Raw genomic sequence first — 27,856 nt, forward strand, 5'->3', positions numbered from 1 at the left:
GGGCTCTCTTCGCGCGACCGGAAGTGGCCGTTGAAGCCGGCAGAGGTTGGCGCTGGGGAAGTGCACCCTCTTCGGCTCCCTTCGTTAGGTCTGGTGCCGGTCCCGGCGCTTCCGGACGCGCGAGCTGAGAGTGTGGAGCGCCCTAGAGGGAGGGAAGCCCAGGTATCACCATGGCAACCGCCAGCCTTGCGGCTGCGTGACGTCATCCTCCTCGCCCCGCTGGAAGCGGCCTCTGCGAGAGCGAGCTGGGGAGTCCTCGGAGGGGGCGCCCCTCGCCTCCCTCCGTGCGGGGCGGTTCCGCCCTGATCCCTTGGAGGGCTTTGTTCTTTTGTTCCGGTCTGGGAGGAAGGACTGGGAGCGGGCCCCGCCCCGCCGCTCCACCTTCCAGCGTTTCCACCCCGCAACAGGTGTGTCTTCCGTTCGCGAGCCGGGGTGTGAGCCCGCAAGTGTGCACGGAGGTAACGGGCCGGGTCTGGGGGCGCCTCTGGCCAGACTGCAGGGTGGGCACCAAGGGGTTTTTGAATCCGGGGCTGAACCTGCGTACTCGAGCTCCACTCTCTTTTTGTTCAGCGGGAGTGCCTGTTTGGTGGCTCTCGGCGGGCACTTCTCTTTTCCAAACGTCTCTTAGCCACTGTGCAAAACTCAGAGGTGCGATTGTGACGCAGGCTGCTGACCCCGGGCTGTGTCTTTTAGGGCTGCCCCGCTCCGCCCGTGTAAGGGCTCGGCCGGCGCAGACTCCTGGCCGGACAGCTGAGCCCCCCCAGACCGAGGCCCCCGCTGGAAGGACGCTGCCTGAGAAACCCTGGTGTCCAGGCTCCGGAGGAACGGAATGAGCTCCTGAGATGGAAGGTAGTGGGGACTGGAGGGGGGACAGAGGGCTGATGGAAGCAAAAGAACAGTGAGGACCGGAAGATCGACTACTTGACAGAACTCACTGGTAGAGGTGGAAGGGGGGGGGGGGGGAGTTTATCTTAGGGATAGAGAAAAACTGCATTACATCAAGGGGAGAGATTCTTACATTCATATGGAGAGACTTGCAGGAAGAGTTAAGTCTCCCTGGCTTCGGGATTGGGGAATGAGAAGGAGAGATGATTCAGAATGTCTGTGATCCTCACGTGACTTCTGTTTCTTAAATATGAGAATGGTAAACTTGCAGTCAGAAAAAATCTTGGTAATCATCCCTTCAGTGCAAGAATTAAAGTGTCCCTTGCTGATTGCCGTCTGTTAAGCCTATGCGAAGTGTGGCATCAAACTCCATTTTGGGTGCAGACTGTTCCCTTGTTGGCTCTTTTTTTTTAGTTCCTTCTATTAGTCAGAAGTGCCTAGCCCTGTAACTTCTGTGTTGGATCTTAGTTCTTAGTCTCCGAAAGCAAGAGACTGTTCTCTCTTCCACATTACTGCCCTCCAGAATGTGAATTCAGCTGTTACAACTCCTACTCGCACATTCTTTTCTTTTCTTTTCTAAGCAAAACCGTCTCAGTTCCGTTGATGGATCTTATAGGACACATCTGGACCTCTTCGACTCTCCTGCAGGAGAGCATGCTTCTTAAAATGCATTGCCTGAAATTAAACATAGTTCTTTACAAATGCTTTGAAAAACACCTAAAAGGACGAATTTGTTTGAATTATATTTCTGCTGTGCAGCATCAGGTTGCGTTTGTTTTGAAAAAAATCAGCGATATTGTGCTGTAAGCCCTAGATCTTTTTTACATAACTGTAGGGAAGTAGATTTATGCCATCCTGTGTAAGAGAATTGTTTTTTATCCTTAAATATCAGGACTTCACATATATGATTGTTTAGGGGTTTTTCCAGCTTGTCAGAATAATTACGAATCTTCATCTATTCAGTGTTGTTTTTGTTTTTGTTTTTACTTATATTTATTGTAAGTAGGCTCCACACATTGAACTCATGACCTTGAGATCGAGAGGCACAGGGTCTACCGACCGAACCATCCAGGTGTCCCATTTATTCAGTGTTTTAACTGTCCTTTCTAACTTTATCTCACTGCCATATTTAATGAATATTCCTTTTCTTTCTTTCTTCATGTCCTTGAACAGGTTCAGAGTAAGGACAGAGCCCTGTGACCTGTCATTATAGACTTTCCTCTGCATTGTCACTGTCTTTACATTGTTCAGATATGGCCATCAAGTCAGGTTTGGTTTAACCTATTATCATACAGTTCTTTTTTTGAATTTATTTAACATCATTAGAAGTCTTAATATTTCTTGTATTATTTATGCAGGTTTGAGATATATCTTATTGATTGTCAATTCTTTTTTTTTTTTTTTTAGGAGTGCAAAGAATCTCTTGTTTCTTACAAGAGATTATCTAAAATTATCTCAAAACAAAACAAGTTTGATTTTAAACATCAGCTGTTTTTTTTATATCATCGAAGAACAATTATAGATTATAATAAAAATAACAATTCCATAAAAATAACAATAGCATCAAAAATATGAAATGGGAGAGGCGCCTGGGTGGCTCAGTTGGTTAAGCATCCAACTCTTGATTTCGGGTCAGGTCATGATCTCATGGTTTGAGAGACTGAGCCCTGCATCTGGCTCTGAACAGCATGGAGCCTGCCTGGGATTCTCTCTCCCTCGCTCTCTGCCCCTCCCCCGCTCATGTTCTCTCTCCTCAAAATAAATAAATGAGCATTAAAAAAAACAAAACAAAACATTAAAACATATGAAACAGGAATACATCTAATATGTGTAAGCTGTATACACTTAAAACTACAAAATGTTTCTGAGAAAAAGTTTTTTTCTAGCTATATTTAGATATACTTGACTCATAACATTGTGTAAGTTTAAGTTGTCCATAGTGATGATTTGATATATATTGGGAAGTGATTACCTCAGTAGGGTTAGTTATCACATCTTTCACTCCACGTATTTGCCTCTGTGTGTGTATGTGTATATGCATGTGCAGTGAGAACCTTTAAAATTTACTCTCTCAGCAACTTTCAAGTGTATAATACAGTATTGTTAACAGTAGTCACCATGCAGTACATAGATCCCCAGAACTTACAACTGGAAGTTTGTACCCTTTGAGCAGCATCTCCCTATTTCCTCCGCCTCTCAGCCCCTGGAAACCACCATTCTACTGTCTTTATGTGTTCAGCTTTTTTAGATTCCATATATAAGTGAGATCATGCAGTACCTGTCTTTCTTTGTCTTATTTCACTTAGCTAATGTCCTCAAGGTCCATCCATGTTGTTGCAAATGGCAGGATTTCCTTCTTTTTTATGGCGGAATAGTATTCCATTGTGTGTGTATATACACAGATCACCACTGTTGATAGAAATGTAAATGGGTATAATCACTATGGAAAACAATACAGTTCCTCAAGAAATTAAAAATAGAACTTCCAAATGATCCAGCAGTCCCACTTCTGGAAATGAAATCACTATCTTGGAGAAGTATCTGCACCCCCGTATTTATTATAGTGTTAATCACAATAGCCAGGACATAGAAACAACCTAAGTGTCCATCAACACATGAATGGATAAAGAAAATGTGATATATGTATTTCCATAGTGGCTATACCAATTTACGTTCCCATTAATAGTACACAAAAGTTCATTTTCTACACATCCAGCAACACTTATTATCTTTTGTCTTTTTGATAATATTCTAACAGGTGTGAGGTGATATCTCACTTGGTTTGGATTTGCATTTCCCTGATACTTAATGATGTTGAGCATCTTTTAATGTACCTCTTTGGTACATTTGTGTTATCTTCTTTGGAAAAATGTTTATTCAGGTCCTCTGCCTATTTTTAAATTGGATTACTTGTTTTTATGCTGTTGAGTTGTATGAGTTCCTTACATATATTTTGGATATTAACCCCTATCAAAGACGTGGTGTGCAAATATTTTCTCTCATTCCATAGGTTGCCTTTTCATTTTATTGATGGTTTCCTTTGCTTTTCTTTGCAGAAATTTTTTAGTTTGCTATAGTTCATGTTTGCTTATGTTGCTTGTACTTTTGATGTCATGTTGAAAAGATCATTGCCAAGACTAGTGTCAAGGAGCTTTCCTCCTAAGTTTTCTTCTAGGACTTTTAGGTTTTAGGTTTTGTTTAAATCTGTAATCTATTTCAGGTTAATTTTCATGATTGGTATATGACAGGGTTCATTTTCATTCTTCTACATGTGATTATATCTAATTTTCTTACCATCCTTTTTTTTTTTTACGTTTATTTTTGAGACAGAGAGAGACAGAGCATGAGCAGGGGAGGGGCAGAGAGAGAGGGAGACACAGAATCTGAAACAGGCTCCAGGCTCTGAGCCATCAGCCCAGAGCCCGACGCGGGGCTCGAACTCACGGACCGTGAGATCATGACCTGAGCGGAAGTCGGATGCTTAACCGACTGAGCCACCCAGGCACCCCATCTTACCACCATTTTTTGAAGAGACTATTCTTCCACCACTCTTTCCCCATTGGGTATTCTTGGGTCCCTTGTCAAATATGAATTGGCTAAACATAAGGAGGTTTACTTCTGGGCTCTCAATTCTGTTCCATTAGTTTGTGTCTCTTTTTATGCTAGCACCATATTGTTTTCATTGCTATGGGTTTGTAATATAGTTTGACATCAGAAAGTGTGGTGCATCCTATTTTGTTCTTCTTTCTCAGGATTGCTTTGTCTTTTGGGGGTCTTTTGTAGTACCATATGGATTTTAGGATTCTTCTTCCTATTATTCTGAAAAATGCCATTGGAATTTTGATAGGGATTACATTGAATCTGTAGACAGCTTTGGGTATTATGGACATTTTAACAATAGAAATTCTTCTGATCCATGAACATGGGATACCTTTCTATTTATTTGTGTCTTCTGTGATTTTTTTTTCATCAGTGTTTTGTAGTTTTCAGAGTAGAGATCTTTCACCTACTTGGTTAAATTTATTCCTAAGTATTTTATTTTATTGTTTTTGATGCTATTCTAAATGGGATTGTTTTCTTTTTTTTTTTTAGATACTTCATTTTTAGTGTTTAGAAACACCACTGATTTTTGTATGTTGATTTTGTATCCTGCAACTTTGCTGAATTTGTTGATTAGTTCTAACAGTGTTTTTGGAAGGCAGCTGTGCTCACCACTATACCACTAATGCCTAACAGTGGTTTTGGTAGTTTTAGGCTTTTCTCTATATAATATCATGTCATCTGCAAACATAATTTTACTTCTTCCTTTCTAATGTGGATACCTTTTATTTCTTTTTGTTGTCTAATTACTCTGGTTAGGACTTCTAGTATTATGTTAAATAGAAAAGGTGAGAGTGGGCCCCTCCTCTTGTCCCTTATCATAAAGGGAAGTCTTTGAATGTTTACCAGTGAGTATGATGAGTAGGTTTGTTATATATGGTGCTGAGTTTGAAAAGCATTGGTGTTAAAAATTGTTGGAAATGTTAGGTAGAGTTCACCAGTGAAACAGTGGGCTTGTCTGTTTGGGGGGAAGGTTGATTACTGATTCAATCTCCTTACTCCTTATTGGTCTGTTCAGATATTCTGTTTCTTCATGATTCAGTTTTATTGGGTTGTATGTTTCCAAGAATTTATTTTTTATAGGTTATCCATTTTTAAAAATTTATTTATTTAGAGAGAGAGTTGAGTGTGTGCAGGGATGGATGGGGCAGAGAGGGAGAGAGAGAATCCCAAGCAGGATCTATACTGTCAACTCAGAGCCCAACATGGAGCTCAGTCTCACAAACTGAGATCATGACCTGAGCTGAATTCGAGTCAGATGCTCAACCAACTGAGCCAGCCGGATGCCCTGATACAGGTTATCCATTTTGATGGCACCGTAGTTTCTTGTGATCCTTTCTGTGGATCAGATTTCTGTGGTATCAATTTCTGTGGTAATGCTTCCTTTCATTTAAGCTTTTTCTCTTTTTTTCTTGGGTTAGCTAAAGGTTTTTCAATTTTGTGTGCCTTTTCAAAAAACCAACTCTTAGTTTCATTGATCTTTTCTATTATTTTTCTGGTGTTTATTTCATTTACTTCTGCTCTGATCTTTGTTATTTCCTTTCTTCTGCTAACTTGGGACTCAGTTTGTTCTTTTTCTAGTTCCTTGAGTGCAGAGCTAGGTTGTTTATATGAGAACTTTCTTTTTTCTTAATGTAGACATTTAGCGTTAATTCTCTCTTAGAACTAATTTTGCTATATCTGATAAGTTTTGATATTTTGTTTCCATTTTTATTTGTTTCGAGATATCTTTTGACTTCCTTTTTGATTTCTTCTTTTACTCTTTTGGTTGCTCAGGAATATGTTGTTTTGTGTCCACATATTTTATTTATTTATTTATCTATTTTTACATTTATTTTTGAGAGACAAGAGCATGAGTGGGGGAGGGGCACAGAGAGAGAAGGAGGCACAGAATCTGAAGCAGGCTCCAGGCTCTGAGCAAGCGGTCAGCACAGCCTAACGCTGGGCTCGAACCCATTAACCGTGAGATCATGACCTGAGCCGAAGTCAGACACGTAACTGACTGAGCCACCCAGGCAGCCCTGTGTTCACATATATGTATTTTTAAGTTTGTTTATTATTTATTTTCAGAGAGAGAGAGAACGTGCATGCACGCACACAGGGGAGGGACAGAGAGACGGGGAAACAGAATTTAAAGCAGGCTCCACACCATCAGCGCAGAGCCCAATGTGGGGCTCAAACTCACAAAACCATGAGATCGTGACCTGAGTTGAAACCAAGAGTCAGATGCTTGACTGACTGAGCCACCCAGGCACCCCTGTGTCCACGTATTTTTGAATGACCTCCAGTTTTCATATTATTGTTTGAGTAGATAGTGGGTATGATTTTAGTCTTCTTAAATTTACCAAGACTTGATTTGTGATTTTTCATATGATCTATCCTGGAGAATGCCCCTTGTGTCCTCAAGAAGAATGTGTATTTGGTGGTGTTGGATAGAATGTTGTATATATGTCTTTTAGGTCCATTTGGTCTAAAGTAGGTTCAAGTCCAGTGTTTCTTTGTTAATTTTCTGTCTGGGTGCGCTACTCGTTGCTGAAAGTGGGGTACTGAGGTCTTCTACTATTATGCATTGTTGTCTATTTCCCCCCTGAAACCTGTTAGTATTTGCTTAATAAGTTTAGGAGTTTTGATGTTAGTATGTATTTGTAATTATTATATCCTCTCCATGAATTGACCCCTTTATCATTATATAATGGCTCTTTGTGTCTCTTTTCACGATTTGTGACTTTAAGTCTGTTTTGTCTGAATCACTCTAACCAGCCGCAACGTAAAATCTTTGGAGAAGGTGTGTGCCGACTTGATCAGAGGTGCCAAGGAAAAGAATCTCAAAGTGAAAGGACCGGTTCGGATGCCCACCAAGACTGGGCTTGGTATATGTATAGCTACCTCTGCTCTCTTTTGCTTTCCTTTTGGATGGAGTATCTTTTTCCATCCCTTTACTTTGAGCCTAGTGTGCCTTTAAAATTGAAGTGAGTCTTTTATAAGGCAGTATATCAGTTGGGTCTTATTTTCCTTTATCCATTCAGCCACTGTGTTCCTTTTGACTGGAGAATTTAGTCCATTTAAGTGAAGACCTACTATTGCCTTATTAGGTTTTTTTGTTTCTTTTTCCGGCTGTTTTGTACTTCCCTGGCTCCTTTCTTCCTCTTTTGCTGTCTTCCTTTGTGAACTGATCATTTTCCATAGTGGTATGCTTTGATTTCTTTAACTTTTGTGTATTTACTGTAAGTTTTGCTTTGTGGTTATCCTGGGGCCTACAGAAAACATCTTAGAGATAAAACAGTCTGTTTCAAGCTGATAACCAACTAAACTGCGATTCCATACAAAAACTCTATCTTACTACTGCCCTTCCTATTATCTGTCTTTGACATCACAGTTTACATCTTTTTATATTCTGTGTCTATTAATAAATTATTGTAGTTAACGTTTTTGTCCTTTAACCTTTATATAAGAATTAAATGTTGAACACACAACCATATTACAGTATTAGTGTTCTGAATTTGACTATATACTTATCTTTACCAGTGTGTTGGTTTTTTTTGTTTTTAATTTTTCCTTATTCATATTAGAGAGAGAGACAGAGTGTGAGTGGGGGAGGAACAGAGAGAGAGGGAGACACAGAATCTGAAGCAAGCTCCAGGCCCTGAGATATCGACACAGAGCCTGACGCGAGGCTTGAATTCACGGACCGTGAAATCATGATCTGAGCCTAAGTTGGATGCTTAACCGACTGAACCACCCAGGTGCCCCATTTACCAGTGTGTTTTGTAATTTCATGTTTCATGTTATTAATTAGTATACTTTTACTTCACCTTGAATGATGCCTTTCAGCATTTCTTGTAAAACAACTCTAGAGGTGATGAACTCCTTCAACTTGTGTTGTATAGAAAAGTCTTTATCTCTCCCTCATTTCTGAAGCATAGCTTTGCTGGGTAAAGTATTCTTGGTTTGCAGTTTTTTCTTTTAGCACATTGCATATATTATGCCACTCTGTGCTGGCTGCACTTTTTTTTGCTGAGAAATCTGCCAGTAGCCTTCCCAGGACTTCCCTTAAATGTGAACAAAATTTTTTTTTCCCTGTTCCTACTTTTATAATTTTCTCTTTGTCTTTGATCGTAGACAGTTTTATCATTATGTGTTTTAGAGAAGATGTTTTTCAGCTGAAATTATCTGGAGACCTGTGAGCTTCATGAACTTGGAGGTGTTAGTCTCTCCCAAGATTTGGGAAATTCTTAGTTATTATTTCTTTAGATAAGCTTTCTGTTCCTTATTTCCTTTATTCATCTGGGACTCCACGAATGTGTAGATTGTTTTTCATAGGCATTCTTTTTTTCCTTTATCTTCCTCTGAATGGATAATTTAGATGTTTACTTATTTTTGAGAGAGAGAGAGAGATGGGAGTGAGTGGAGGAGGGGCTGAGAGAGGGAGATACAGAATCTGAAGCAGTTTCTTATCAGCACAGAGCCTGACATGAGGCTGTAACTCCCCATGAGATCATGACCTGAGCCAAAGTCAGACGCTTAACTGATGGAGCCACCCGGATGCCCCTGAATGGATAATTTCAAATGACATGTGTTCTACCTCACAGGTTCTTTCCTCTCCATGGTCCAGTGTGCAATAGGTGTCTTCCATTGCATTTTTCATATCATTCATTATGTTCTTTGGCTCTAAAATTTGTTTTGTTTTGCTTTGCCTTTTGTTAATGATGTCTGTCTATCTGCTAAACTTCTAATTTTATGTATTGTTTTCCTAATTTAATTTAAATATTTTTCTGTGTTTTCTTCTAGCTCACTGAACATCTTTAAAACAATTATTTTGAATTATTATTTTTTTTGTCATGTAAGTCATAAATCTCCATTTGTTTGGGGTTAGTTAAAGGAAAATTGTGTTCCTTCAGTGGTGTCCTGTTTTCTTGGTTTTTCGTGTTTCTTGAAATCTGGTGTTCCACCTTTGCATCTCCTGTCTTTACTTACTGGTTTCAGGAAAAAAAATACCTTCTGTCAGGGATTCTGAGGCTTTCTCTGACCTTCTGTGGCTATGTCTGCCCCACATTTCTTATTCCCTCTTGGTTGGGAATTCTTAAAATTGTGTGCCTTCTCTCAGTCCTGCAAAGCCAGGCTGAGTGCTGACAGACTCCCATTTGCTCTCCTTGGTGGTGCTGAATGCTCAGGGCTTAGTGCTTTCTCTCAGCCCTGCAGGGTCAGGTCGGCCCTCTGCATGTGCTCACTAGTTGTCTACGGAGTCTCGCTCTCCCCTCCATCAGGAGTGTCCATAGGGAGCCAGCCATAGGGCCAGGGGTGTTGCGGGGAGGTATGTAGGGCACTGGGGGTGCCCATGGGCTAGTCGGGGGTATCTGCAGCTGGAGCGTCCCCAGTGGGTTGGCTTCCTGAGGGCCCATGAAGTGGCTTGTGGGATCTGTGGTCCTTCATTTCCCTCTGAGAGCACCGACTCCTGTTCTCTCAGCTGCTCTCTGTCCCCCAGTCACACGGTCTCTGGCTGGGTGGGAAGGAAGTGGTTCTCGTTGGCGGGAAGCTGAATACTCTCACAGTCTCACTTTCCCCTGTGGGAGAAATAAAGGGCCTTGAAGGTCTCTCGGCCCTGAGCTTTACCACCTTGGGGGTGGGGGGTGATGCAGATAAAGTGAAGCTGCCTCTTGCATCTTCGGAGCATCCGGTCCTGGATGTGCTGAAGCTTCTCTGCTGGGCTCCTGGACTTCCACACAGACACTGTGAACCATCCCTGGGTGATTGTCTGAATCGTGTTCTTTGAGGGAAGATGACAGAAAACTCTTACTCTGCCACGTTGATGACATCCTTCTCCTCAGTTCTCTGCCTATCATATCTTTTATAAACGTTCTTTTTAATTCTGAGTTCCTCAGAATTATTGCCAGAGTAATTTCATTGTAAGTCTTTGCCTTTTGTTTTCTTTTTGGGATTTTTCAGTTGTTTAGTTAGGATTACTTTCATGAACCTCCGTCCCTTATAGTCCTGATACCTGTAACATTTCGTGAGCATCTGCTGTTGCCAGGCACATACTTGCTTTCTACAGGTGTCACTGGTGTTGGTTCTGTGGGTTTCTGTTACTTGAAATCAAAAGCATCTTACCCATGTTTCTCATTTCTGTTTTCCTAAAGTTTTGGGTACATAGCTGTACATGGTCATTTCCTTCTGTCCATGGATGGATGCATGGATAAAGATGTGGTACATGTATACATAGATATATGCACACAATGGATTATTACTCGGCAATCAAAAAGAATGAAATCTTGCCATTTGCAACTACGTGGATGGAACTGGAGGGTATTTTGCTAAGCAAAATTAGAGAAAGACAAAAATCAGATGACTTCACTCACATGAGGACTTTAAGAGACAAAACAGATGAACGTAAGGGAAGGGAAACAAAAATAATATAAAAACAGGGAGGGGGACAAAACAGAAGAGACTCTTAAATATGGAGGACAAACTGAGGGTTATGGGAGGGGTTGTGGGAGGGTGGAGAGGGGAGGGGCTAAATGGGTAAGGGGCACTAAGGAATCTACTCCAGAAATCATTGTTGCACTATATGCTAACTAATTTGGATGTAAATTAAAAAAAACAAGAATTGTTATCAGCAACACTAAATAAAAGAAAAAAACTTAAAAAAAAAAAACTCTTGGGGCGCCTGGGTGGCTCAGTCAGTTAAGCATCCAACTTCAGCTCAGGTGAGGATCTCCGGGTTTGTGGGTTGAAGCCCCAGATCAGGCTCTGTGCTGACAGCTCAGAGCCCAGAGCCTGCTTCAGATTGTGTGTCTCCCTCTCTTACTCCCCCTTCCCCACCCCCGTCTCAAAAAGTAAACATAAAAAAATTTAAATAAAAACTATAAAATCACATCTTCATTTTTTTTCCTCAAAATTTCTATTACAGATCAGTTTTCCCTTACTGATCAAATTTAAGTCTAGAATAGTAAACAGTTCCTTTTGTTGCTTCCTCTGTTTTCTGAGAACCGGGCTTCCCTGGTAACCATTACTCTGAATAGACCTCCCCAAGAGCAATGTTTGTTTTTGTTTGTTGACATATCAATTATATACATAAAGTGCACAAATCTAGAGTATAGTGCTTGATTAATTTTTATGTATCATATACCAGTGTAATCCCCACCACATTAAGGTATAGAATGTTTCCGATGCCCCAGAAGTTTCTCTTGTGCTCCTGCCCAGTTGTTATCCCTCCAGAGGTAATCACTGTTCTATTACCATAGACCAGTTTGGTCTGTTTTTTTTTTTTTTTTATTTAAGTGAAATTATATAGTATGTGTCTTTTTTTATGTTTTTTGTTTTGCTCAGCATTATGAGTTACATCCATGTTATTTGGTGTATCGACAGCTCGTTCTTTTATATTGTTGAATAATATTCTGTTGTGTGAAAATGTCATGGTTTATTCATGTTGAAAGATGTTTGGGTTATTTCCGGTTTGGGGCTATCATCGGTAAACCTGCTACGAACAGTCCTGTACAGGTGTTTAGGTGGTTGTAAGCCCTCACTTCAATGATTGTAGGCACACGAGTGGAATTGCTGAATTCACAACGAATGCGTTTAAAGTCAGTATATACCTGCCAAACACTTTTTCTGTGTGATTGAGAAGTTTACAAGCAACTGCACAAAAGTTCCAGTTTCTCTATGTCCTTGCCGCAGTTAGTACTGACCAGGTCTGTTTAATTTTTAGACAGTCTAGCGGGTAGGTAGTATGACTAATATATGCCATTGTGATATTTAATTTTCATTCATAGCAGAGTTTCAAAGGGCCTGGGAAGTAATCGTATCTTTTTTTCATTAAAAAAAAATGTTCATATATTTTTGAGCGAGAGAGGGAGGAAGAGAATCCCAAGCAGGCTCTGCGCTGTCCGGGCGGAGCCCCATGCAGGGCTCGAACTCATGAACCACGAGATCGTGACCTGAGCCGAAATCAAAAGTCAGATGCTCAACCGACTGAGCCACCCACGTACCCCTGGAAATAATCATTTTTTATTCAGATGTTGGATATAGCAGAGAAGGCAGCAGAAATACTTTGCCTCACTTAACAGGGAACATAGATTGAGTTGAAGGATGCTGTTAAGTCTAGAGACAGAACTGCGAGAGTAATGCTTTACCTCCCGAGCCTACCGATGAGGGTGCCACGGCGCTAGTCAGCATTTATCTTGTTTCTTTTTTTGGATTCTGAGAAGTAAAGGAAATGGCATAATAGTTCCTGCTATTCTCACGTAGAAAGATAATCTGGATTTAAGGTTGCAGGGACCAACTAATGTTGACACGACTCACTGTGGTTTTTTCTTCTCCAGATCCGACCTCTTCGGAGTCCACCCTTCTCCCAGGGGGACATACTCTCCTCCCACCGGCCAGTTTTCACGTAAGTCGGAATTATCCCAAATGCCATTTTAGTCCTTCGAGTGGATTGTGTATTTTTTGCTGTGGGGTATGTTCATTTAAAAGCCAATGTTGGGAATTCATTCTGGGCTCCCACCTGCCCAGTGACCTCGTTCGGACCTCTGCCTCTCCAGCTTGACTGACACGTTTGCGACTTGACCTCTTGCTGCGTATCTTGTCATGCTCCAACAGTGAGAGAGCAAAAGAAGATCAAGTCTTGACTTGATCCTTAACTTGAATAGGCCAAATGACCACTAAAAACCAGAACAGGTAAATATAAAACAGGTTAAATGAGTACCATGAAAATAGAGAATGCAAAAAGTGTGTGGTCTGGCGGGGTCAGGAGAGTTTCACGGGGGAGAAGGGATTTGTGCTACTTGTAGAAGGATGGGTGACATTTGGATATATTTTTTTAAATGTTTATTTATTTATTTTGAGAGAGAGTCAGTGAGTGGAGGAGGGGCAGAGAGAGAGAATCCCAAGCAGGCTCTGTGCTGTCAGCGGGGCTGGAACTCATGCACCGTGAGATGGTTACCCGAGCTGAAATCAGGAGTTGGACGCTTAACCGACTGAGCCACGCAGGCGCCCCTCGGTATGGAGAAGATTTTGAGCAAAGGTTCACAAGTAAGAAAGGTGTCACATAGGGTTCATGAAGATTGTGGGAGCTGGTTTCTTTGGGCAGATGGTAAACAAGTGGTTGAAGAAGTTGGAACAGGACAAGCCTCCGATGTCTAGACGAGGTGTTGAAGGCTTTATTCTGTAGGCCATTCAGGAACCATTAGTGGTTTCTGAGGAGGAATTGGACAGGACCATGTTTTAAGAAAAAACAGTAACTGAGAATTTAGGAAAAAAAGGTAACCATTATTCCACCAGGTATAATTAACCTCAAGCCCCCCTTTAATCAGGCTCCTTTTTCTTAGATTTTTTTCCCCTACTTCTTGTCCCACAATGTAATCGTCAAAGAAATGACCCCAGTTCTTCCTACTTTGAGCTCAGACTCAAAGACTCTGGTAGGTCTTTATTTTTTATTGGTGAATGATATGATAATAAACTGTGTATATTTAAAGTGTATAACTTGATAAGTTTTGACGTACACGTGCACTCATGAAACCGTCACCACAGTCAAGACAGTGAAGATACCCAACCAGAGAACATTCTCTGTATGACTGAATCTTTTTGAATCTGAGACTTTTGTTCTCATTATAGTCTATCTTGGTAAATGAGCAGTGATCACTTGAGAAGAATGTATTTTTTCAGGTTGTTGGGTAGAGGATTCTAAGAATGTATTTGTTTCCTTTTACAAGCTTAATCGCTTGAACCCACACACTTACTGGCTTAGTTGCAGGGGTCAGTAGGCTGGGCTGCATCCTCTGAAGGCTCTAGGGCAGAATCTGTTCCCTTCCTCCAGCTTCTCGAGGCTGCCTGCATTCTTTGGCTTGTGTCCCCTTCCTCCATCTGCAGACCTCTCTGCGACTCTGACTTGTTTCCCTCTTCACATCTGCCCTGTGACCTTCTTGCCTCCCTCTTGTAAGGACTCTTGATTACCTTGGGCCCCTCACGCAATCTGGGATATTTCCCCACCGGGATCGCTTCTGCAGTGTCTCTTGTATTAGATAATAATTTCATAGGCTTTAAGGATTAGGATGTGGACATCTTTGGGAGGGCCACTATTCCATATACCACACGTGTCATTTAGGTCAAGTTGATTGTTGTTCAAGTGGGTTTTTTTTTTAATATATATATTTTTTTATTTTTGAGAGAGAAAGACACAGTGTGAGCAGGGAAGGGGCAGAGAGAGAGGGAGACACAGAATCCGAAGCAGGCTCCAGGCTCTGAACTGAAAGCACAGAGCCTGACCTGGGGCTTGAACTCATGGATGGCGAGATCATGACCTGAGCCGAAGTCAGACGCTTAACAGACTGAGCCACCCAGACGCCCCTCAAGTGTTTTATATCCTTACTGATTTTCTACTTGTTTTATCAAATGTTGTGATAGGGATAGTGAAATTTGGGGCTGTTATTATATAGATTTGTCTATTTCTTGCAATTCCATCGGCTTTTCCTTCATGTACTGTGAAGCTGCTTCTAGGTGTGTAAACATTTAGGATTGTTATGTCCTCTTAATCACCTGACCTTATTTATCATTGAGAAATGAACTTTTTATTTTTTATGCCTGGTAATATTGTTTGTCTCGAAACTTACTTTGATATTTGCTTGGTGTCAGCATAGTGTATCTTTTTTCATCCTTTGCTTTTACTTTACTTGGGTCTTTATATTCAAAGTGAGTTACTTATAGACAACATGTAGTTCATTGGGTTTTGCTTTTTCTGTCCAGTCAGGCAATCTGCCTTTTCGCTGGGGTGTTTAGACTATTTATTTAATGTGATTTTATATCTAATGTGATACATTTACATTTAATGTGATGGTTGAAGTGATTAGCGTAAGTCTGTCATCTAGCTTTTTTTTCTTATTTGTATTGCCTTCATTCCCTTTTTCCTCTATCCGTACCTTCTTCTGGAAACTTAATATTGCTTAGGATTCCAGTGTGTTTTCTTCACTAGCTCACTGGCCATAACCCTTGGTTATTTTATCTGTTGCTTAAGGTATACACACTTATTGCCATTTACTTTCAGGCGAGGCTCCCCTTCAGGAATAATGTAAGAACCTTCCAGTAGTGCACTTCCAGTCCACTCCTCCCAGTTTTTAATGCAGTTATTGCCATATATTTGTTTTTCAAGAAATTTTGTTTTTTTCTTAATATTTTTTTAATGTTTATTTTTGAGAGCGAGAGAGCGTGAGCTGGGGATGGGCAGAGAGAGAGGGAGAGAGAATCCTAAGCAGGCTCCGCGCTGTCAGCGCAGAACCTGACTGGGGGCTCAAACTCACAAACCATGAGACTGTGACCTGAGCCAAAACTAAGAGTCAGACACTTAATCGACTGAGCCGCCCACGTGCGCCCCCAGACACGTTTTACTTGTACACCTGTTATAAATCCCACAATACTTATTTTTGTTTAAGCAATTACCTTTTAAAGAGCTGGAAAAAATAGTAAGAAAAATTTGTATGTATTTATCCACCCAACTACTATTTCTAGTGTTTTTCATTCTTTATGATGTACATCAGTGATTCACAATTATGGTGATTTTGACCCCTGGGACATTCGGAAATGTCAGGAGACATTTTGGTTGTCCTGACTCAGTGGAAAGTGCTGTTGGCGTCCGGTGGGTTGATGCAGTGATGCCCCTTCCCCCCCCCGGATTATTTAAAAGAATGATCTGGTTCAAAATATCAGTAACAGCAAGGTTGAGAATCCTTGGTGTAGGCCCTTATTTTCATCTGGTATCATTTCTTCTTCTGCATGAAGGTCTTAAGATTTCTCAGAGCACCTTTGTAGCCACGGAATTCCTTCCAAGTTTTTATATCTGAAGAAGTCTTTATTGTGCCTTTGTTTTTCAGTTCTACATTGACCGTTTTCCTCTCTACACTGTCTATTCTGTTCTATGCTGTTGTTGCTTCATTTTCTCCCCTGTGCACTGCTTGCATCGAAAAAGCTGCTGTCATTTCTCTGTTCCTTTATATTTATTCATGTGCCCTGTTTTTCAGGATTTTCTCCATCACTGGGTTTGAGCTGTTTAATTAAGATGTGTCTCAATGTAGATTTGTGTCTCTTATACTTGGAGTTCATGGAGTTTCTTCGATCTGTGGGTTTACAGTTTTCATCAAGTTTAGAAAAAAATTTATTTCTTCAAATTTATTTCTTCAAATGTTTTTTCTGCTCCTCTCCTCTTCTTTTTTCAGGGACTCCAGCTACACACGTAATGGGCCACTTGAAGTTGCCCAGAGCTCCCTGAAGCTATATCTTTTTACATGTTTTTTTTTCCTGTTTCACTTTTGATAGTTTTTATCTCATTGTCTTTGAATTTATTAATCTTTTCTTCTTCATCCCTAATCTGCCATGAACGCTATTCAGTGTGTTCTTCGTCTCCAGACATTCTCATTTTTAGCTCTAGACGTTCCACTTAGGTCTATTTAAAAAATGTCTCGCGTGCCTCTATTAGCTTTTTGAACATACGGAATACGGCCAGAATAATTTTTAATGTTCTCATCTGTTAATTCTAGCATGTGTGTTAGTTCTGGGTTGGCTTTAACTGGTTATTTTCCTCATTATAGGCTGTATTTTCCTGCTGCTCTGTATACCTCATAATCTCTGATTTAAATCTCTGATTTAACTTTGTTGGGTTCTGCATAGTTTTGTGTTCCTGTCAAATATCCTTGAGCCTTATTCTGGGATGCAGTTATGGTGCCCGAACCAGTGTTTCTTTCAAATCTTGCCTTAAGGTCTGTTAGGTGAACCAGGACAGTGTATAGTCTAAGGCCACTTATTGCCACTCTTGAGACACGACCTTCTTGCGTATTCTACCCAATGTCTAATGAACTATGAAATTTTCCACTTTGATGATGGGAATGGAGACTGTTTCCAGCCCGTTTTGAACTCCAGTACCGGGCGATTCTCTCCCTGCCTCCGGTGGCCTCTTCGCAGCCACGCGTGGTTGGGTACTTGCTGGAAGCTCAAGCGGGAGCCTCTGCAGTTCTTCTGGCTTCTCTGCTCGCTGTCTCCCCTGCGGCCCTCTGTCCCGTGGGCTCTCGAGGCAGGAAGTGGGAGCAGCTGTACGTCCCACCTCACTGCTTTACTGATTCTTAGGGATGGCTGTCCTTTGTTGTAGGAGATTCGTGGTCTTGGAAACTGTTGTTTCATATGTTCTGCCTGGGATTTTTTGGTTATTTCATGCAGGAGTGTAAATCCAGTCTTGTTACTCTCATCTGGACCACAGCTTGATCTTCTTGAAGTTTTGTGGGGTTTTTTGATGTTTGTTTATTTTTCAGATAGAGAGACAGCACGAGCAGGGGAAGGGCAGAGAGAGGGAGACACAGAATGCAAAGCAGGCTCCAGGCTCCGAGCTGTCAGCACAGAGCCCAACCCGGGGCTCAAACCCATAAACTGTGAGATCATAACCTGAGTTGATGTCGGACGCTTAACCGACTGAGCCCCCGAGGCGCCCCTTGCGGTTTGTTTTTGATCCCTAAGCTTTCTTAAGGCTGGTCTAGCCTAGCCTCACTCTGGGTCCATTTTTCGGGCTGCCCACGACCACCCTTGAATTCAGTGATTTGCCAGAATGACTCACCCAACTCGGTGGCAAGACTTAGGGCTAAAGATTATTACAACAAATGACACAAAACAGCGTGAGAAGGGAAAAGATCACAAGCGGAATCCAGAGACATCAGGTACACGCTTCCGAGTCCTCCCTCTGTGACGGTCACGCAGAGGCACTTCCTTTCCAGCTGGGACGCACGGACAGGGGAGGAGACGGGAAGCCTGCTGGAGTCCTGAGCGGCTCTGAGCGGCTGTGGCACAGACCCCAAAGTGGGCGCCGTGTGCGCGTGTCTTCACGTGCGGACAGGTCTGGAAAGTGGCGCGTAGGCACACGGTAACACCGCCGTCGGGGACTCCCAGGCATTCGCTTCCAGGGCTTGTTCACGTGTCCCTGCAGCTTAGCAAGGGCCGAACAGCCCAGACCTGCCGCAGTTCCTCTGGCCTCGCTCCTGGAGTGTGTCGGAACGGTATGGGAGTGGAGCGTGCGCGTCCCCTCCACTCTGGCTCTGTCACGGCGGCAGCTGCCCGTGTGACAGAGCTTACGCCATAACGTGCACGTTCCTCCGCGCGCAGTCCGGAGCCTCCGGCGTGGCCTCGGGGGGACGCCCGGCGGGGATGGGCCCTGCCTCCTGCTGTAGGTCCCTAGCGCCTCCGGGCCGGAAACGAGGGGGTGCGGGGCTCAGGTGATCGGCTCCCCTCTCTCCGTCTGCCTGCTGTTCAAGTGCCAGCGTGTTCGTTTAGGGGCGTGCGCTTGCTTGCACCGGGAGAGCCCCTCCGGTCGCTCTGCTGTGGTTAGAGGCAGAAATCTCAACAGTTATCAATTTCAAACCAAATTAACTCACCCGGTTTCAAATGCAGAATCAAGACAAAAGTAGGACGTCCCCGTACTGCTTCCAGGTCCCACCACACAGCGCCACTGATCTTGTTTGGTTGTGTCGTCTCGTAGGTTTTTTTCTGTCATTTACATAGAACTTTCCTATTCATAAGAACAGAACCAGGATCAGGCCATGTATACTGATCTTCGTATCACACGTCATTTCCTAATTAGCGCACATCGAGCTACTTCACTTAAAAGTCCGAGTCAAGTGCGTAGCACGGTTACACCACAAAGTCTGTAAGCACTGTCCTATTAATGGGCATTTAAGTTTGCTTGTTTTCCCTCCACGGTGTTGCGAGGGGACTGGTGCGTACGTCTTTGCATCCGAGGTGTTTCTGGGGAATAAATTCCTACAAGCAATAACGCTGGACTCACGGATACGTGCATTTAAAGTTCTGATGGATCCCGTCAGATCGCCCCGAGACAGACCGCGTGTCCCTGCCACGCTGCACATGCGCGCTGCCCGCGGCGCTAGCCGGCCTGAGCTCCTCCCACCATAGTGGCGGTGGAGTGGGGCATTTTTTCATGGCTTACCTAACACTGTCGGGTGAATTGCCTGTTTGGGTTGTTGGCTTTTTTTTTTTTTTAATTGATGTGGATTCATCGGGCTTCTTTTGCTATTGGTGGGATCTCAGAATATTGCCTTTTATGGCTCATTTGAGAAGTTTTACACATTTATGTGGCGATATGGGTCAGTCTTAGGATGTTTGCTTTCTACACTGCAAGATTATAAACCCTCTTATTCTATTTTTGCTTTTTCTTAAAATTGAATTTCGACTCAACAGAAACATTTGTGTGCCATGAAGAAACCCACCTTCATTTTCTTCTCTGGACAGTCACCTTATGATACCGTTTGGTGACTAATTCCGCTTTTTCAAACTGATTTGATGGTTGCTTAATCCATATATTCAGTTCCTATAACCATGGGTCTGTTTTTGGACTGTTTTGCTACATTGAGTTTTATTCCTTACTCGGCCACTCAGTTTTAATTTATCTTAATCTCTTGGTATACATCTTGGTATACTTTGAGATGTGATAGGGAATTCTCCTCCCCAGATTCTTTCAGAAACATTTTTGATTGTTACTGAACATTGTAGGTAGTAAAACATTTCATTTTTGTTAGTAGGTGTATTATTAATACTTGGTAGACCTTAGAACACAGAGGTGATGATGACTGACCACAACAAAGGCCTCCATTGACTTACCACTAATTGTATGCCAGACCCTAAATGTGTCCCGTTGACTTCTTATATGGATCTCACAGGGAGCCTACGAACGAGGTACCGTTTTTATAGTCACTTCACAAAGAGGAACCATCAGAGTCCTTTTCCAGATGGCCCCGCAACTGTCTCGCCTTGCTTCTGTCAGTGTTGCCGACTTGGCCCTTTCCCCGGGTTAATGCGTTATGGCTGAGGAGAAATATGTTTGCTATTTCAGGAATCCGTGACCTTCAAGGATGTGATAGTGGATTTTACCCAGGAGGAATGGAAACAGCTGGACCCTGTACAGAGAGACTTGTTCAGGGATGTGACGCTGGAGAATTATACACACCTTGTCTCTATAGGTAAGGGTCTCTCGGAGTTAAGTGTCTGTGGGTGTGGAGGAGGAGGGCTCTCTGCTGAGGTAAGTTTTTCCCTCTAATGAAGTTACGGAAGCAAAGATTGCTAAGTTTTGAAAAGGTTTCTACTCTCCTAGCAGGTAGAAGTACAACCTAGTAATTTTTCTGAACCCACGTCAGTTTCCAGATTAAACCATGTCTGGGCATTTGGACCGCTGAGGCTTTATGTGCTGTTCAGAGCCGTCGGATTTGTCCCACGGGGCTTTTACTGCAGCCAGACACCTTTTTTTCCCCCTGTGAGCAGGACTCCAAGTCTCCAAGCCTGACGTGATTTCCCAGTTAGAACAAGGGACGGAGCCATGGGTGGTGGAGTCCGGTGTTCCGGGAGCTACTGGCGGGGGTAAGTACTGGGGACCTGGGGGAAGAGCATCGTCACTTCTAGGCCTCAGCCTGGCAAGAGGTTTTTATGGCTGAAATCTAGATCGATCTGTTTTTCTTGAAAGCAGCTCCCGTGGCGAAACGAGAATCTGTCCGGACTCTTGGGCTTTGTGAGAACACTGGGGCTTTCGACATCTGTTCTAGTTTTATATTCCTCTCCCAGGAGGCATCCTTCCTGCCTTGTTCTGAAGGCAACCTCTTAACCTGGACTCCGGTGGGTTCCATCTTTCCCCACCTCCTTTGGGACTCTGATCTCTTAACTATCACCTCGCTTTACAGCCCAACAGGGTTGTTTCCCCCGCTTTTTTTAGATCTACAGGCTCTATTACTAGGCCTTTCAAACGGAAACAGTAACCTAAATTTCTGAATACTTCTACTCAACACTGTTCATCCTTTCGGCCACCATCCAGGCTGCCTCCTTGCCTTCCCAGCCAAACTCTGCACGAGCGAGTCTGTGTCTGCAGTCTTCCGTTTTATTCCTTACGCCTCCGATCCTACGACTCAGACCGTCCTTGAGACTGTAAATAACTTTCTTGTAAACCGTGAATTCCCAACTGCACAGAGAGACCTCTTCAGAGATCTGACCCTGAAAACATATACAGACTTAGTCATACAAGGTAAGGGATAGATCTCCAGAGTCAGTGAGCTGGGGTGGGGGTTCTTTTTTATGGAGAAAAGAAAGTACTCTGTGTTCAGATTTGGGAAGTGTTGGATCATCTAAAATTTTAGCAGGTTTCTTGCCAGAAGAACTCAGATTTTCAAATACGTAGTTGGGCATTATGAATTTCCAACAGGGTTGCAGAGAATGTCACATTCTTCCTCAAACCCTCACCCTCCCAACAGTGAATCCTTTCCAAACTGCACAATTAAAATATTTCCCTTAGAGGCCCCCTGGGTGGCTCAGTCCATTGAGCGTCTGACTCTTGGTATGATCTCACGTTCTGGGAGTTCGAGCCCCACATCGGCCTCTGTGCTGACATTGTGAAGCTTGCTTGGGATTCTCTCTCCCTCTCTGCCCGTCCCCTGTGTGCACTCCCTCTCAAATAAATTTTTTTTTTTTAAGTTTTTGACAGAGACAGAGTGCAAGCATGAGCTGGGGAGGGGCAGACAGAGAGAGACAGGGGGAGACACAGAATCCAAAGCAGGCTCCAGGCTCCGAGCTGTCAGCACAGAGCCTGACGCGGGCCTCGAACTCAGGAACTGTGAGATCATGTCCTGGGCCGAAGTCGGATGCTTAACCGACTGAGCCACCCAGGCGCCCCCAAAATAAATAAATAAAATTTTTAAAAGAAGATGGTTTCATGGAACACAATTTAGAAAAGTGATTTAAAAAAAAAAAAGCTTTTATTAAGTCATGCTTACACGTTAACTTTTGGGGAAAAAAATGGTCAAGTTTTATTACAAATTAAAAACGAAGTTTTTAAAAATCCCAACTTGAGCAGATGAAAAAGCAATTTAAAAAAAGTTAAATACGTATCGAAAAATCCTAGACTTTTCACAAAATGCTTTTGGTCATTACCAAAAAGACTTATTTAGGTAAAAATACTAGACTGCTCATGTAGGTGGTGGTTCCAGTGACCCGGTCCGTAGGCAGAAGACAGTCCCTTAAAATATTTGGCTCCATTCTTTGGTTTACTTTTGTTCCTGGGACGTGACCAAACGATGGCCATCTTGTAAGCTGGCCGTTGGTCCCGCCCGCTTCAGCCCTCAGAGCAGACTTCCTCTTAGCTGCGGACCTGGCACTTTTTCCCTCCGTAAAAGCGGTTTACAGATTTACAGGAATGTACAGGTAATCGGAAGCGGTAACAATACCTGCACCGAAGTGGCTCCTGGTCCTTGTATTGTCTTCCTTGCCCTCTTTCTGCCGTCTCTTCTGGGCTGTCTTGGTGACCTGGTCTCTGCAGAATCTTGATGCGTAGCCGCGATCCCTACGGTCTCCCCGGTGTGTGGCAGTCCGCCCGTCCGCGTGTGTGAGTACTTCTCCACGCACAGGGGTGTTGCGGTCCTGCGCTCAGTGCCCACAGCTTCACGCTAGTAAAGTGCGAATGCCTTTCTGCAGTAGGAATGGTGCGGTTCAGTCTGGCCTTCTGGAACTTTCTCTGTCGTAGACCCTGGGTCTGGAGTTCTCTCTTGCCTAGCAAGAAAGCCGGATGCAGGATTAAAAATGTGAGAGAGGCTAATGTCGGGAGGAGACGAGAGCCCCGGTCTTGCTTCGTTTTTATTAGGATCAGGAGGCTTACAAGCCTGGGGATGGGTGCACACAAAGAGACCGTGAAATCCATGAAATCATGAAGGTTAACTCACGATGGGCATGGGGGGGTTTGGGTCCGTACAAAACAAACTCCTGGCAGAAGGTTGGGTCTCGGGGACTAGAAAGAGCCTGCACCTCAGGATCTACAAGCACCTTTCTTTTGCTAATTAGCTCCGCTCTGGGTGACATCATCCCATGGTGGTCTATAGCCCTCTGTACCTGTTTGCCTAATTGGGTCCTTCCTTCCTGTGAAATCAGCTTCTTGCTACTGTGCTAAGTCGGGGGGGGGGGGGGGGCTTTCCGCCCTGAAGCCTCATCTTGTTTAGCTCCTCTTGGATGCTGTCATCCTGCGATTCCCTATTCTTAAACCTCTGTCCTCTGTCGGGCCTCTGCCCCGTTTACCTAATCTCACCCACCTCCCTCGTCTACCCAAGTAGGGCCTTGGGCGTGTTCATCCTATGGCTCGGTGCGCCCTGCGCCTTGGAAACCCAGCGGTGCAGGCTCGGGAGTTCCCGAGCTCACGCCCCACGGTCCTCTAAGCCTTCCTTCTCTGCCCCGCCACTGCCTTTCTGGTCATTCCGTTGGTTACCGCGCGGACGTGACAACGTGGAGAGCACGTCCCGGCTTCCCCTGGGACTCCGGGGCTGGAGACGAGCCGCCGAACGGCCTCACAGGCCACGGTCTCCACCTGCTCACCGGGAAGCGCTTCCGGGAGCCGTTCCTCACGGGCACGTGCCGTACACGTGGCTTGCCAAGTGCCGTTCTGTTAAGGAAACGTACTCGTTTCTTACGCGGAAGCTTGGCCATTCCCCAAGACCCGTGTCGCGTGGACCTTCCCGTCCCTGCCGGGGACGCGCCACCTTCAGGAGTCTGCCTGCGCCGTTCGCCAGGGACGGAGGGGGGACAGGAGAGCTCTGGGCGCGTGCTGGCGGGGACCGTGACGAGGCCGGCAGCACGGGGCATTCGGGGTTCCCGGGGGTCCGCCGCAGCCTCCTGTTGTCAAAGGGACCAAAGAAACACGCTTTAAATGCGGCTTTTTATCTTTCCCGACTCTACCGGCGTTGACGGGCCTAGTTTTAGTTGTCGCCTGTGTCTGGGGCAGCGCTCCGCCTCCTGCTTGTGCAGAAGCCCCGGTCTGGCGCCGCTTCTGTTGTTCGTTTGCTGATAAACTGCCTAGTGTGTAGATCATTACATATTTGACTCTGCTTATGTTTTATTGAGCCCCTCCCCCGAAACGTTCCTGTCGCTTCCGCAGCTCTGGCTTCCCCTGAAGCTGATCTTTCCTGTTACTTGAGCGTCTGGGTCCTTCTACTTTGGGCATCTACCACCCCCACAAACACCACCCCAGTCTGCTCCGTCACTGCCTTTTCTCGTTCTCAAAATGCTGAGAATTGACCTCGTCATCTGCCTGCCTTGAAGTATTTCCTCTGTTGACAACTTCGCGTCTCTAGCAGAGACGGACTAGATCGTGTTCCAGGCTAAACACCGTGGTCTTAGCCAAGTCTTCCCGGCCTGTCCCTACTGGGAATCTTGGTTCCTCGATTTTTGTTTTGCTGTTCACTGGCAAGGAATCCCAGTTCAGACCACCTCCGTTGGCCTGTGTCTCCTCTTGGCCAGCTCTGTGGTCTGTCCTTAATCTACTGTGACCTCAAGTGGCGTTTCCTTACTGGCTCTTAGAGATTATCTGTGATGTGGAATTAGACATGGTCTCGCCGCTTTCAGATTTTATTTATGGCTATCCTTAGCTCTTTCCAACCTTCTCCTCAAATAATAGGGCTGCGCTCGAAAGTCCTCAGGACTTCCCAAAAGCTTTATTTGTAGCTTCATTAGATCATTCCCACAAGGGCAGTTATTTTTCCCCCTTCTGATTAGAGAATATAGGCATTTTCTTTTTCTTGCAGACCGTGACATCAGACCAGAAGATAGCCGAGCAGTCCCAGAGCCGGACATTTCTGAAGAGCAGCCGTGTCACGGGGCAGCGGTGGAAAACCACAAAAGGGAAGACCCTCGCGGTTCTGACTTTTCAGAAAGTTGGGGGTATGAAGGCAGTCTGGAGAAGCGTCAGGCACACCAGCAGGTGCTGCCAAGAGAAATAAAAATAACCGAAAAGACAATACCCACTTGGGAGAGAGGCCCTGTAAATAAGGACTTTGAAAAAAGCATCAGTGTGAGCTCAAACCTTGTGACACAAGAAACACCTGCAGAAGAGACCGCTACTAAGACGAGCGTCAAACCGAATACAAACCCGGTCAGAAAAGAGAAATCTTGTAAGTGCAACGAATGTGGGAAAGCGTTCAGTTACTGTTCTGCTCTCATTCGCCATCAGAGGACGCACACCGGGGAGAAGCCTTACAAATGTAATGAATGTGAAAAAGCCTTCAGCCGGAGTGAAAACCTTATCAACCATCAAAGAATTCACACTGGAGATAAACCCTACAAATGTGATCAGTGTGGGAAGGGCTTCATTGAGGGTCCGTCTCTTACTCAACATCAAAGAATCCACACTGGAGAAAAACCCTATAAATGTGACGAATGTGGGAAAGCCTTCAGTCAGAGGACCCATCTTGTGCAGCACCAGAGGATTCATACTGGGGAGAAACCGTACACCTGCAATGAGTGTGGAAAAGCCTTCAGCCAGAGAGGCCACTTTATGGAACATCAGAAAATTCACACGGGGGAAAAACCTTTCAAATGTGATGAATGTGACAAAACCTTCACCAGGAGCACGCACCTTACTCAGCATCAAAAAATTCACACTGGAGAGAAGACCTATAAATGCAACGAGTGCGGGAAGGCCTTCAATGGGCCCTCGACATTTATTCGTCACCATATGATCCATACTGGTGAAAAACCCTACGAATGCAACGAATGTGGGAAAGCCTTCAGCCAGCACTCCAACCTCACCCAACATCAGAAAACACACACCGGGGAGAAGCCGTACGACTGCGCCGAATGCGGAAAGTCCTTCAGTTACTGGTCCTCCCTCGCTCAACATCTGAAAATTCACACCGGAGAGAAACCTTACAAGTGCAACGAATGCGGGAAGGCCTTCAGTTACTGCTCGTCCCTGACGCAGCATCGGAGAATTCACACCAGGGAAAAGCCCTTTGAATGCAATGAGTGCGGAAAGGCTTTCAGTTATCTCTCCAACCTGAATCAGCATCAGAAGACTCACACCCAGGAGAAAGCTTATGAATGTAAGGAGTGTGGGAAAGCCTTTATTCGGAGTTCGTCTCTTGCTAAGCACGAAAGAATTCACACCGGCGAGAAGCCCTATCAGTGTCACGAATGTGGGAAAACCTTCAGTTACGGCTCCTCCCTGATTCAGCACAGGAAGATACACACCGGAGAAAGACCTTACAAGTGTAACGAGTGCGGGAGAGCCTTCAACCAGAACATACACCTCACGCAACACAAGCGGATTCACACGGGAGCAAAGCCTTATGAGTGCGCGGAGTGTGGCAAAGCCTTCCGGCACTGTTCCTCTCTTGCTCAACATCAAAAGACTCACACGGAAGAAAAACCCTACCAGTGTAATAAATGCGAAAAGGCTTTCAGCCAGAGCTCTCACCTGACTCAGCACCAGCGAATTCACACGGGAGAGAAGCCCTACAAGTGCAACGAGTGTGACAAAGCCTTCAGCCGCAGCACGCACCTGACCGAACACCAGAACACGCACACGGGGGAGAAACCTTATAACTGTAACGAGTGCAGGAAGACTTTCAGCCAGAGCACGTACCTCATCCAGCACCAGAGGATTCATTCGGGGGAGAAGCCTTTTGGATGTAGCGACTGCGGGAAAGCCTTCCGATACCGCTCTGCTCTCAACAAGCACCAGAGGCTGCACCCGGGCATATGACCCTTGCGGGAACATCACAGACGTGGCGGACGCATTTGCTCCGGTCTGTCCTTTGGTTAAGTGCTGAAGATGCAGAGTGAAGTGAGAAACTGCCTAAAAGATGTTAACTTTTCACGGTCGCACTATGGAAGGGAAAGTACATTGGGCTGAAGTAATCCAGTGGTTTTCAAGCAACTTTGGGACACTGGAAAATTCGACTGTTTTAAGCTTCACTTTGCTCCGTGAATGAGGGGATTTGGAGTGGATGCTTTCAAAGGTTGTTTGGAATTTTATATTCCACTTTTGTGTGTTCACAGTGTACTCTTGAACGGGGTCACTGCACGTCAGCATTTTGCTGTGTCGCATCTAGAGTGTGTATATTTATGCATGTTTTGCCAATAGAAAGCGTCTGTGCTTCAGTAACTAGGCTGGGGATCTATTATGCTTCTGTTCTAATGCATTTAAGTTGATTAACTGGTTCCTAATAAAAAGAACTGTAAAGCATTCTTAGATTAATAACTCATTATTATATAGTGGCTTACGTCAGTGTAAGCGTTAAACCTTCCTGTTATTTTCTCTTCTGGTTTTAACGTTCTAGCTCATCACAACCTACAAAGATCCTCTTCTGTACCTGAAACCAGTGTTATTTAACCCTCATCGCATCGTGGGATCACTTCAGGAACTTTGTAAAATTCTGTTGCCAAGGCCCTGTGCTCAAGAGACTGGCCTGGGGGGTTAGACCAGGCACACTCCTGCCGCGCACCCTGGAAAGAACAAGGGGGCAGATTTCATTCCCCTTCCTTGAATTGTAGCTTCTTCCTGCGGCTCCTCTCACAAGCCTCACAGATTGGCTGCTGT

General features: G+C 44.3%; 2 protein-coding genes across 5 annotated transcripts in view; both read left to right on the forward strand.

Moving 5' to 3' along the window:
* On the forward strand, nt 1-27,502 carry ZNF184 (zinc finger protein 184). Of its 4 annotated transcripts, XM_019425121.2 has the most exons (6): nt 1-407; nt 694-849; nt 12,801-12,868; nt 20,351-20,477; nt 20,776-20,871; nt 25,062-27,502. In XM_019425121.2, exons 2-6 carry the CDS (start codon nt 843-845, stop codon nt 27,017-27,019), a joined length of 2,256 nt encoding a protein of 751 aa, XP_019280666.2. In that variant the 5' UTR covers nt 1-407; nt 694-842; the 3' UTR covers nt 27,020-27,502. The 4 variants fall into 4 exon arrangements, with proteins under 4 accessions (XP_019280666.2, XP_053761320.1, XP_019280664.2 ...); XM_053905345.1 differs by lacking the exons at nt 1-407; nt 694-849 and adding an exon at nt 2,124-2,154; XM_019425119.2 differs by lacking the exons at nt 1-407; nt 694-849 and having other exon boundaries at nt 11,788-12,868.
* The window catches only part of LOC109252608 (histone H2B type 1-C/E/F/G/I), a 490,736-nt gene that overhangs the window by 215,507 nt on the left and 247,373 nt on the right, over nt 1-27,856 (forward strand). The window lies entirely within an intron of this gene.

The sequence above is a fragment of the Panthera pardus genome, unplaced genomic scaffold (genome assembly GCF_024362965.1).
Source record: "Panthera pardus isolate Hobbes unplaced genomic scaffold, ASM2436296v1 HiC_scaffold_17, whole genome shotgun sequence".
Classification (NCBI taxonomy): Eukaryota; Metazoa; Chordata; class Mammalia; order Carnivora; family Felidae; genus Panthera; species Panthera pardus.